Genomic DNA, 12,304 nt, shown 5'->3' with positions numbered 1-12,304 from the left:
CTTCCACCACACTCCAGTATGTTTTTTACTCCTGCTCCTGTTAGCCCTTTTCATTTATTCCATTATATGATTTCTTTCTCATTATGAGAAATCACATAATAATCATATAGGCCTACATAATTCCTGCAAATACATGTTCTACTTCTGGAGCCTGCCTAAGAATACGAAAAAACGAACGAAAGCACTCCGAGCTATATGCATATCATTTCAGATGATTAAATTCCCTGAGAGGGGATAACTTTTATTTTCTCCTCACCAGTCTGACAAATTTGATTCAGTGACGTCAGTTTCCTGCGACGAGACGAGTCACCAAAACAAAGCGTGTGGTGGGCTGCAACCGCTCTACATACATTTATGGCTGCAACAGTGTAACTCTGCTAAAATAGCTAGCTACATAAGATGATAAAATGCCAATTTGCTGGCTTATCAGCGAGGAGGGCAACCATAAACCCATTCGACTGCCTCACCTACAGACAGTTGTTCTGGGTCGAGGTCCAGAGACGACTATTAAAGACAAAAAATGCTCTCGGCAGCAAGGTAAAATAGTTTTCTAGATTTAAGCCTCGCTTCTTTTTTTATTAATAATTTTAACATTAGGTTACTTTGAACCCTCAAAAAAATGGCTAAATACCTTGTGTCTGTAACAATTATAATTTTAATTAGTCTAAATGACTAATTCCCCTCGTAGTTTATTGTATTGTGTGCAGTGGTCTTTAACCCTGCTCGAGCTACTGTCCTGCTTGTTTTAGGTCTCTCCCTACACACCTGATTTAAATGATCTGCTCATTATTGGAATCAGGTGTGTTAGAGTAGCTCTTGAGGATCAGGGTTGGAGAATGTTGTTTAAATAATTTGCATGGACCTGTATCTTTTTTAAATATTGTTTGTTTTACACATGTTCATGTTTTGTTAAAATCTCTTAAGTATTAAAAACAAACTTTAACCTGTTCAAATGTTATCCCTTCTCAACCAGTTGAATTAAAAGCAGAATGCAACAAAGGTTATGTCAAAGTTAAACAGGTAAGAAACATAAGGAACATTGATTTTATCAGAGTGAAAAGACATACACTTGTTATGTTGAGTTTTGTTAAATACTTGTAATCTCCCACTGTTTATTTACCACTCTGTGTCTCATCTACCATCTTTATGTTAAAGCTGGGCGTGAACCCGACCTCCATAGACTCTGTGGTGGTGGGTAAGGACAGTGAGGTGAAAATGAAGCCTGGACAACAGCTTCATATTGTCAATCAGCTCTACCCATACACTGTACAGTTCAAGGAGGATCCCACTGGGCACCACGGCAGCACCAAAAGACCCAGAGAGCTGGCTTCAGAGGACAAAGAGAGCTGCAGAGAGGCTTCAAGCATGAAAACAGCCAAACAAACAGACAAGGTCTCTGTGTCAGTCAGCCATGAAGAAGCCACAAAAAACAGTGTAAGGTGTGTGTGTGTGTGTGTGTGTGTGTGTGTGTGTGTTTACAATATTGTTTTCATGATGTCCACATGTTTCTCTTGTATGGATTTTCTATAAAGCTGGTATGAGTATGTTATATTTTACAAAAAAAAACACATTACCTTGAACTTGTTGCAGGAAGGTTTTGGACATTGGAGCCAAGGTCTGAAGACCTCAATGCAAGACCCAAAGATGCAGGTATTTCAAAAGTTATTGTGATGCTAACTGATCTGGATCCCAGCTAGATTTGTGACTGCGTGACTTTGTCATTGAGAATATAAAAAAAAAAGTCTTTTCTCTAGGTGTACAAGGATGATAAAGTAGTGGTAATCAAAGATAAATACCCCAAAGCTCGCTACCACTGGCTGGTCCTCCCATGGCAGACCATTTCCAGCCTAAAGGCCTTACGTAGGGAGCACTGTGACCTGGTGAAACACATGCAGAAAGTTGCTGACCAGATGGTTCAGCAGTGCCCAGATGCTAGCTTGCTACGTTTCCGCACAGGGTACCATGCCATCCCAAGTATGAGGTAAGTAATCACTGTTTGAATGGTACTATTACAATGAAAGACCATATGGGGTTTTCAGCATTTAATGAAAGTACTGTATATTTTACACTACTGCCGGCTATTTTTTTAAAGCACACTAGGTTTTTGTATCGATTAACATATTTTCCTTACTTATAGACACTTAAAAAAACTTAAAAACGTATTCTCTTTATATTCTCTTTTACAGTCATGTACACCTCCATGTGATCAGCCAAGACTTTGACTCTCCTTGTTTAAAGAACAAAAAGCACTGGAACTCATTCACAACTGACTATTTCATGGAGTCTCACAGTGAGAGCAAATTACCTTTCTGTTTTTGTTATGATGTTGGTGTTTCGAGTTGTTAACTTGAAGTACTACATATGTATATGATATACATACTGTATATTCCATACTGCATATATGTACATTCCAGCAAACTTTTTTTTAAAACCCTTTTTGTTATCTGTAGGTGTAATTCAGATGCTTGAAACAAATGGAAGGGTCACCGTCAAAGAAGGAACCGGCGAGTTGTTGAAACTACCTCTCTGCTGTCACATGTGTCACAAAGAGCTTTCTACTATACCAGCTCTAAAGGAACACCTGAAGTCTCACTTTCCCAGCTAAGAAAGTGACCTCAAAGGGAATACATGCTTCAGATGTGTATGGGCTCAATATAGGACTGTAGTGTGTTGGACATTTTTTCCCCTGTTAATTCTGATTTATGGTTTTATAAAAAATGTCATTATGTGACCGAAACACAATGTTGTAACTATAGTTATTTGTCAGTAGGTTTAAGAAGAGGGTCACTGTGAAGATGCATGTCACTTAGGTTGGATTTCATCTGTTTTTTTTTGCCAAATCTCCAGATTGGGATGTTGTTCCCACATTTCAAACATGTTAAAATGGGTTGTATTAAATGTTTTCAAAGAACTTAATGCTGATTTTTTTTTTTTTTTTTCTCCATTACAGCAGGTTATCACTGATGGTACAGCACCTGTGTTTGTTCAATTTTATTTACATATTCCCAATGTTGGCCTACCTTTAACCAACTCAGAATTTGTATATTTTAATTTTTAGAGCTTTTTTTGGGAAAACTCTTTGGGGACTCTGTCCTGTAGCTACAACACTGCAAATCAAACACATGTCTGAAGATGATGATGATGAAAAAACCTTCAAGTAGCACACACCAGACTAGTTAGTATCTTGGTTACACAAGCATAGCATTTAAAAGCAGTAGTGGCAGGAGGCAACTACAAAACTTGTGTAATTAGATTTTGAACGTGAATCAGCAGATGTTGACCTGAAAACGTGTAATTACTGAGTGGAAAGCTTTGGAGATCCCGTATCCTGTTCTGTTATGCACTTAACTAAACTGGCTTAGGAAGAGCATTAAGTTTGATGTTTGATGAAGCTTTGAAAACAAAATAAGTAAGACATTTAGAAAAGTTGAAGCATTACCTCACAGTTAATAATACCAGTGTTCAGAAAAATAGTTTTGTGCCAAAGAAAGGTGCCTGGTGTGTAATATCATTGCTTAAAATGAAGCGCTTCTTGCATTCATTTAATTGTTATCAGACTGTACAACAGCAGTGGAAACCACATCCTCACCACGTACGGACCAATTTCTCCACAGTGTCTGGTTCACTCAAGACACTCACCTCTCCATTGTCTCTCTGCTGGACTGATTTTATACTTTGCCATCCTGTTGATATATTGTTTTATATATATACATATATATAGCAAAGTATAAAATTGTATTGTTACATTTGATGTTATACTAGGCTATATATATATATATTCTATACTATGTTAAACTATACCACATTACTACACTATCATACTAAATTATGGTAATATGTTACAATGATTCTTACATTATATTAATACAGACAAAAACTGAGTATCATTACTTAATTATATCATATATTAGTCTGGTGTATACTGTTTACTCTGCTGCTATTAATCCCACCACTGGCCCTTTATAATGTCATTTTGTCTCCAAATACTCTGTGAAGTTTCTATTGTTATTCTATTCTAAATTGTATTTCAGGTCATGTACCTCTTGTTAATTTATGTTACTTTCTATACTTAAATGTATTTTTTGTCCTTGTAATGCTGCATCAACTGAATTTCCCCGCTGGGGGATCAACAAAGGTTTAACTTATTTTAAGACAGCTAATGATGACTGAAGCTGTCTGAACAACTGCTAAAGCTTGACGAAGCTTGAATATGTCTAAAATATTACAAGGAGGAAAAATAGTAGCCCTGGACACCCATAGTCCACCCACTTATTATTAGGCTCTTAGTGTTGTGTTGTGGCTGATTAGTCTTTTCGGGACTGTGTAGGTGTTCACACAGATAGTGCTTGATTGATTGTTAGTTTTGTTTTACCGGTTGCATGGGACAAGAATAAGAAAACATCAGAGAGGGTTTGCAGGGTTCATGCAGCGGGGCTTTGACACCGCAGCATGAACTATTTACTTTGTCGCCCTCTAGTGCAAGGTTTTTAAATAGGAAGTGCTGCTGCAATAACAACGCCCCGGGTTTGAGCTTTAACATCCTTCTCCTGTGTAAAAAAAATAAAGAATGAAACGTTAAGTGGAAGGGGTAGGTTACACCCGTTGGCCGTAACGTCCCCAGGAAAAATGTCTGCATCCTAAAACATCAGTGGCCCGTACGGGGATCGAACCCGCGACCTTGGCGTTATTAGCACCACGCTCTAACCAACTGAGCTAACCGGCCCATGTTGGGGAATTTGAGATATCTAGTAATAATTAGTCAGCTTGAAACTTCCATTTTTTTTTTTTCTTTCGTTGTAGTATGACAACAATATAGGCTACCTTATTCATCCTAACTCAGGATTGCAAAGGCTGACAAAGACAAACTTTTCAGGACTTTTAATAGACCTCATACCATGCAAGTATAGCAAATTGGGTGATTGTCAGACTTTGCTGTCCTGAGTTGGGCGGGGGGGGTCATTTCGGCAGGCTCCATGAACCCATAAAAGGATTGCGCCCCGTATCAGGATTGCAAAGGCTGACAAAGAAACTTTTCAGGACTTTTAGTAGACCTCATACCATGCAAGTATAGCAAATTGGGTGATTGTCAGACTTTACTGTCCTGAGTTGGGGGGGGGGGACTCTGCTTGAGTCAACACATTTTTTCATGTGAAAAAATATTGTCAAATATCTAAATAGCTGTTCTGCAAGCATTTTTAATATTGTTCTTATAATATTGTAACATTTTGAGAAAAAGAAAGTTATAGCCTAATATTACAAGAATAAAATCACAATACTTTAAGAAAAAATCACCTGCCATATATAGCCTGCTGTATACGTTATTGCTCTGCTGATATGGTAGTATGAGTCTGACAGACACAGACATCCCCGTGTGGGTCTCTGGTCTCTGAATGAGACAAATTAACTGAAGCTGCTATACTGTACAGCCGGGCTGCTCATCTTTATTTTTACAGAACGGACACAAAGCGACGCACGGGTCTGCTCCAGAGCTCCGTGTGTTTGAGCCTGAACCATAGAGACTGTTAACGTCACGTCACGGGAACACGGGAACTTAAACTTTGTGTTGCCTACAACAACTAAGCTATGTGACATTCGGGGCTACAATAAAAACATTCGGGGCTGAAGCCCTTCAAAAATGACCTGGTTAATATTGGTGCACATAACAATTTAGACTGACCAACATTGCCCTCTAGCGGTGCAGTCGTATTTCGGCAGGCAGTCTGTTTTTGGCACAACACCGGTTTGATGGACTGTCTGGGAAATGCGAGAGGAAATGGAACCAAAACCACTGAACGTGACTTCTAGAGATGTGGGGAAACCTATTAAACCACCAGCGAGAACGAGAAGTGTGTGTGTGTGTGTGTGTGTGTGTGTGTGTGTGTGTGTGTGTGTGTGTGTGTGTGTGTGTGTGTGTGTGTGTGTGTGTGTGTGTACGTGTGCGTGTACGTATCTACGTCTGTGACGGCGGAAAGAGAGAGATGAGCATTAATAAATATGAAAAATGAAAAAGTGAGGTGGTAAAGAGCAGCCTACGACTTTAGTGTGAAGCATAGGCTACTGGGTTTTCATAGTAATTGAATTAAAGTAGGGGGACTTGCACAAGACAGATAAAAAAAAAGTTGAAGAAACAGATGCAATAGGCTACGTCCTTTTAGTCCCTCAAGTTTCTGTTTAAACAATACTTTATTAAATCAATTTAAACCAAATTAGACCAAATTAACTATATACAGAATGGGATGTGCAATCAGTGGAGTCAGTGGTGTAGAGTGTGCATGAGTGAAAGAGATGAGTGCGTGTTGGTGTTGTAAAGCGTAAACTCAGCAAAAGGCAAACCTAGGACACCATAACCTAACCAAACCTTGGTGTGCCTGAGGGGACAGCGGGGAGAGACAGAGGATACTGCAGCTTAAGAAGCCTCAGCACACCAGACCCAAGTGAGCTGAGTTACTCTAATTAGTAACCTGCAAACAGGAGGCACAAGTTAGAACACACCTCCACAATGCAGACAGCAAAAACACTCAAAAGACACCCAAGGAGCATCACACAAGTGCAGTTATAGATCTTCCTACATGTGGCCAGAAGCTGTCTCCCTACTTTTGATTGGAGTAAACACATTGGTTTGAACTTTGTATAGTTGGTGGTAAGGTTTCTGTCACTGACCATAACTGTAGTAGAAAGATGAAGTTGAAGTAGTGGGATCTATGTATATATGGATAACATTAACTGTACATAGTGCTGTGTGTGTTTAATATGACAATGACTATAACACATTTTAAGAAGCTCTACTGTCTGGTATATGGCACGTTTGTTTACACTGGCGTTTGAAATAGTTACAAAATATCAATACATTCAAGTTAATGAAGATAGTCAAAACAACAACTTACTTAGGAGGACCGGTTATTATATCAATATAATGTTGATAGAGATATGACACTAAAATGGTATTTTGTTTATCACAACGTAGCATAGCTTTGTTTATAGCTATAAGAGACACCTTTCACATCGACACATTGTTTTAATTTTATGAAATGACGACTGTGAAAACTTATTTTTATAATAAGGTTATATGACGCCAGGCTACTAAACAACAAGGTCCATGCCATTGATTTAAATTACAGATTTCTCTGGGTTTAAACATTGTGGGAAACATTTGGCATACTGTAAGTACACAACTAAAAATAAATATATATAGTCGTTTTTAGACCTTTGAATGCAGAAATATTACATATTATATCTTTCAGTAAGATTTTAAAAGCAAGACTTTTAGTAGTGACTAGTTTACACTGTGCTTGTGCTTATTAAGGGATCTGAGTACTACTTATTTCCCAAATGCCAGCCATTGATATAAAACTATTAAATCAAAAATACTATGATATTTAAGTTATAATAACAATAATATTTAATAATAATGATGTTGCCTAGCCCTGTGGTTGATTCACACTTGCTTGCCCAGGCTAAATGTGACGTGAGCAACCTGTCTGAAAGTTGTAAGTCTTCTGGTAGCTGTGCCAAGAGAAATCTCAATCATTCCCAATCTTGCAGAGACGGAGAGCGTAGGTATATGTAAGGAGATAACATGGACACAGGCTAATTATTGCTAACTAAAATGCTAGTTAACATTAGTAATTACACTTAAACAGCTAATGTGAGACGAAACTGCCTGCACGCTTCTCCTGTACTATACGGTAATTCCTCTACTATGCGACAGTAAGTTGCATGGTTATGACACAATCGTTAGCGTATTTTTACAAAAACGTCTGTTACGGAGCCATGAGGTGAGGTACAAGGTAATGGAGCCTTTTATACATTGTCGTGTTTCTTTAGAAATAAACAATGGACAAATAGAGTCTTTAAACGCTTCAGATGTAGTTATTCGCTGACAAAGTGACGCCAAAATGAATGGCAGTCTATGGAATGCTAACGGGGGGTGATCGCTTTGTAGCATTAAAATGACGCCATAGGAGGTTCGCGGTCCGAGGAGAGGCTTACCCCCTTGGATATCACGCGATACTTCCTGACGCTGAGGCCGGCGGCTTGCCGGCCCAAAGTTGCAAGGGTGGTTTTTCAGCTCACAGGCGCTCAACCACCACTCAACCCGAAAAAAGTCTTATAACCATTCCAGTGACTCCAAAGCTGTTCAGTTAAGGTAAATTAAGCTAAAAAAAACCTGCATAGTTCCCCTTTAACCAAGAGGCAAGCTACAGTATTAAATTGATTTATGCTGACTGAAAGAGGGATTACTGTACTATTTTGTGCTCCTTCACCCTTTGAATAAGTCGCTCAACATCGATTTTCAGTCTTGCGATAGACTGTGTCTCCTTGACCTCTGACTGGCACAGACAGTGCTCTCTTGTACAGGAAGCCAGGTATGTAGACCTTACAGGGCACACAGTCCTCCACAAGAACCCCCCTTCATTTTTTGACGTGTTATTACGTTATATTCAAACATATTGAAGTCTATGCATTAGAGTAGGGTGTTCCTAAAGTATCAAAGGTAAAGTTAAAGTGGCCACATTTAGAGCTATAACAGGTATTATATATGCCTACTGCAGACAAAGCTCATTTGAACTAGGCTACTTACTGTATATTGGGCACTGTTTGTCTATGGCATATCATATTTTAGAGCCTGATTTATATGGACAATCTTAACCCGCAAAGCAGTGGTGGAAGCAGTAATGGACACAATGTACTACTGTGGTACTTCAAGTACAAAAAAGTACAAATAGTTATTATGCAGAATAGCCCATTTCAGAGTAATATTATATTATTGGATTCTGGATTATGTCTTCATCAGTTTAATGTTGCTAGTGGTAAAGGTGGAGCTCATAAGTATTATAATTGTGGTTGATTATATAAAAACATGCAAGCACCCAATGCCATGGTTATATTATTTGTTTATTATTATCAAAACAAAAGAAAATGCTTAGGCTACATCATCATCACAATAATAATCACACACACAAAATCCCTCAGTTGCAGGTAACATTATAATGCCAAAATCAACATTCAGAAGCGATGGGCAAGAGCAAAATATATCATCCCTTTCAGGCAGATGGTTTAATGGTGCTTTAGTTCATAATGGGAAAACCTAGAGCTGCACCAAGTACATGTCATCATCTCCTTAGACTTAACTCTCTTTCATCCTCATCTGGCACCATCAGATTGTCCACTGAGTAATGAGCATCGTCTCCTATATCCTGGAAGAGATACTCTTCACTTTCACAGCTCTGAGTTCTATTCACACAGTCCTGGGTTTTGATTTGTTTCAGCTCGGCGCTGTCACTGGCATTACTGTCCTCTGTGCTCATGCTAGCATCACTGCTGTCACTGGTCTCACTGGTCTCGTTGCTTTCACTGCTGGTGCTCTCACTGCTGGTGCTCACACTGCTGGTGCTGTCACTGCTGTCACTGGTGGTTGCACCAGCAATTTCACTAGTATCTGTGCTGTCTGTGGGATTCTCCACCAGCGGCAGCTTTGTGTTGGTCCTGCTGGTAGAGGTATCAGTGGGCTGTTTCTCAGTCAGGTGGTCTGATTGACCCTTGACCTCTGTGCTGCTGTTGTCCTCGGCGCTCAGGACTTTGACGACACTTGCAAACACTCGAACCCAACTCTGGTGCAGAGAATAAGCAGAGCATAGTGTTACTCAACTTAAATCTCTGCAGGGCATAGTTCAAAACCAAATTGTTTATCCCACCTTTCGAACGTTCTCCTCGCTGCCCATGCTGTCATCTCTGGTTTCAGTCATAGTGTCTGACTGTGGAAATACAGGGAATAATATGAGCTAAGAGGAGACCAGAAGGATGAAGTGACATACATTAACAATTGTCACACAGAGCTGGTTTGACAACACTTGATGTAATTAGTCTTACCCCATCATCCTCATCTGATTGACTGTTACTCTCTTCTGAAGTCTGTTTGTGGAAAAGAAACAGAGCATTTTAGAAAATAATTTTCACAGTGGAGAGTGCAGTACAGTATTTCTTTTGTTTTGTTAATGTAAATGCTTACTGGGCTTTTGTGCATGGAGGACACAATTCTATTTTATTACAATTATCTCTTGGAAGAGTTGGAACTATTACATCCACAGCCTTTAAAATATGATGAATTTAAGGTTATGAACTCAGAGATAATGAATTTTAGTGATACCAATAAAGAAAAAGAAGAGTGATGTTACCACCTTACCCACCTTGTCCTCTGATGTGGATTCTAATGATTCTGATTCTGACTGTGAACTCTGACTCTGAAAAGTATTATAGAGGTGAATTTAGACACATTTACAGCACATTGTTAGATTTATTTGAAAATTGATGAATCAAAACAACTTACTTGACTTGAGGCACTTTCTTCAGAGCTCTGAAACAGAAATAGGAATGCATACCCATTTAGACAAAAATCAGCAATCAAAAGTGATGCAAAAAAGTCGGCTGAAAGTAATAATTTCCTTTTTACTGAAATAAATGCATTACCTGAAGCTCTGAGGTGTCATTTTCCGATGATTGTGAAACAGACAAACTTTCCGTCTGGGAAAAAAAAACAAAGTAAGCACAAACCACAATATATTTAATTATAGTTTATAACTGCAACACCAATAATCATCACATTCAAGCTATTGCTGCATGTATAATAAACAATAGTGTCTGAAATGGTAATTGTCTTGAGGTCTGGAGAATCTTTGAATAACTGCACCTATTGTTAGGTTTCTGCTGACTTTGTCAGAGGAGCAATAACTGCCTGCAAATGATTTATGTGTAAACAGTAGTCGACAATAGCTGAGTTTCTTTGCTGTAACACCAAAGTTAAAATGTGATATAGCTTTAAGAAGAACTGATTTTAGATAGCACTTACCGAGTTTGAGTCAAGCTCATTTGATTCCAAAACGGCATTGTATGAAATCTGTCAGAAAGAAATCGCAGGTCATATGGTGGTTTCTTGATGTGCAGAAAATCAACGTGGATCCATATTAAGTGATTAAGTTCCTCTAACATGCTTCTTTAACTTCTGAATCTTCCTGCTTTGCTGACATACAGGCTAGCAGATATTCTAAATGTGGGAGGCACTGCTCCTATTTACATTTATGCTATTGCGGTTGCAACTGACAAACAAATGACATTTATAAGTAAATGTATGAAAATGCACAACACAGAACCTGATGCCTTTTTGGTTGGAGACTTTACTTTGTAATTCACGTTAAACAACAAACATAATATGTAAATGGATCATCAGAATCAAGCAGATATTTGCTAAATGTGAATTAAATTGCATAATATTTACATTGAAAAGCCTGTGTTGATTGTTTTTTTTTTCTAATTTTTGTACTTACTGGGTTGGCAAACACTGCTCCAATCAGGCACAACATCATTATGGTAACCTTCATTCTGTAACAGACATACAATATGTGATTATTATTGTTACAAATTTGATTCAATTCAATTTAAAATAGTCTTAGTGTATACATTCATCAGGCGAAATTTCAGGTAAACTGGTTTGCAAACATAAAAACACAAAATCACAAAAAAATAAAATATCTAACAAAAAAAAGCAAAACATGTTAGTGTAAAGAGCATCTCTCTTTACAAAGTAGTTATTCTTGCACTTAAACTGCTACAAAGGAAAGGAAAACGTTAACAGAAAATTTAACTAACAACACAACTTAAAGGCTCTTAACAGCAAAGAATAATGTTAACCAATAGTAACAAATCAGCAACAGTTACCATGTAGCAAGATCACTTGCAAGAAAAAATACAAGTTATAAAGTCAATATATGATCAATTACCTTCTTGTCCTTTAGATTCAGAGCTGGTGTTAGAAATGTCGTCAGTGGTCCTTGTTCAGCGTATGTAGCAGCAAACAGGAGAACCCAGTGCTTTTTCTGAGCCACTTATGGAAAGCTGGCGGTTGAGGCAGTAAAAGCACGCTGTGTGGATATGCTGTAGGAAACTCCAAGGACAACTGCATATAAGTAACCTTAATTAAAACGATTGCATCACTTCCTTCCGGATGTCTCTCCACTGTCGACACGCAAAGGTGTATTTGTTCCGGAGAGCAAGCTCAAAACAAACACACACACTGGCATGATAATGATTGCACATACACGCCACAAATACACAAGCATACACTCACACACAGTTGTTTCATTCAGTCACTACACATCCTCCACCTCCTCTCAAGTCTTCAGTGAAATATAGTGTAGCATACTAAACCATAGGGTTTGTGGCCTGTTAAGAAAACAAACTCTCCCACTCAGAGAGGGATGGAGGGCCAGACGGGGTCATGCTAGCTTCCGGTGAAGTGGATTCATTTTTT

At 38.5% G+C, this 12,304-nt stretch overlaps 2 protein-coding genes and 1 non-coding gene across 4 annotated transcripts; 1 reads left to right on the top strand and 2 right to left on the bottom strand.

The window, feature by feature from the left end:
* Positions 1 to 261: 261 nt before the first annotated feature.
* Positions 262 to 2,916, top strand: aptx (aprataxin). 2 transcript variants are annotated; one of them, XM_031277058.2, is made up of 7 exons: positions 262 to 537; positions 974 to 1,020; positions 1,156 to 1,434; positions 1,591 to 1,650; positions 1,755 to 1,981; positions 2,187 to 2,290; positions 2,451 to 2,916. In XM_031277058.2, the coding sequence occupies exons 1-7, from the start codon at positions 408 to 410 to the stop codon at positions 2,603 to 2,605; spliced, it is 1,002 nt and encodes a 333-aa protein (XP_031132918.1). In that variant the 5' UTR covers positions 262 to 407; the 3' UTR covers positions 2,606 to 2,916. The 2 variants fall into 2 exon arrangements, with proteins under 2 accessions (XP_031132918.1, XP_035855930.1); XM_036000037.1 differs by lacking the exon at positions 974 to 1,020 and having other exon boundaries at positions 267 to 537; positions 1,273 to 1,434.
* Positions 2,917 to 4,649: 1,733 nt separating this feature from the next.
* Positions 4,650 to 4,723, bottom strand: trnai-aau. The gene has a single exon. It is a non-coding gene; the product is annotated as a tRNA-Ile (tRNA).
* Positions 4,724 to 8,896: 4,173 nt separating this feature from the next.
* Positions 8,897 to 12,041, bottom strand: scpp1 (secretory calcium-binding phosphoprotein 1). The gene is made up of 9 exons (XM_031276898.2): positions 11,775 to 12,041; positions 11,322 to 11,376; positions 10,847 to 10,894; positions 10,468 to 10,521; positions 10,328 to 10,354; positions 10,188 to 10,241; positions 9,871 to 9,912; positions 9,696 to 9,755; positions 8,897 to 9,611 (listed from the first exon to the last, which is right to left on the bottom strand). Exons 2-9 carry the CDS (start codon positions 11,373 to 11,375, stop codon positions 9,114 to 9,116), a joined length of 837 nt encoding a protein of 278 aa, XP_031132758.1. The 5' UTR covers position 11,376; positions 11,775 to 12,041; the 3' UTR covers positions 8,897 to 9,113.
* Positions 12,042 to 12,304: the final 263 nt, after the last annotated feature.

Source organism: Sander lucioperca, chromosome 4 (assembly GCF_008315115.2).
Source record: "Sander lucioperca isolate FBNREF2018 chromosome 4, SLUC_FBN_1.2, whole genome shotgun sequence".
NCBI classification, from domain to species: domain Eukaryota; kingdom Metazoa; phylum Chordata; class Actinopteri; order Perciformes; family Percidae; genus Sander; species Sander lucioperca.
This window is presented reverse-complemented; position numbering and strand designations above follow the sequence as displayed.

Bases quoted from the DNA above. Each gene is read 5' to 3' on its own strand.
- aptx (XM_031277058.2), top strand. From the start codon at position 408: ATGCCAATTTGCTGGCTTATCAGCGAGGAGGGCAACCATAAACCCATT. The intron at 1,435-1,590 runs GTAAGGTGTGTG...AACTTGTTGCAG, and splicing joins AAGAAGCCACAAAAAACAGT to GAAGGTTTTGGACATTGGAG. The intron at 2,291-2,450 runs GTGAGAGCAAAT...TGTTATCTGTAG, and splicing joins CTATTTCATGGAGTCTCACA to GTGTAATTCAGATGCTTGAA.
- scpp1 (XM_031276898.2), bottom strand. From the start codon at position 11,375: ATGAAGGTTACCATAATGATGTTGTGCCTGATTGGAGCAGTGTTTGCC. The intron at 10,242-10,327 runs GTAAGTTGTTTT...AATACTTTTCAG, and splicing joins AAGAAAGTGCCTCAAGTCAA to AGTCAGAGTTCACAGTCAGA. The intron at 9,913-10,187 runs GTGGGTAAGGTG...TTCCACAAACAG, and splicing joins AATCCACATCAGAGGACAAG to ACTTCAGAAGAGAGTAACAG.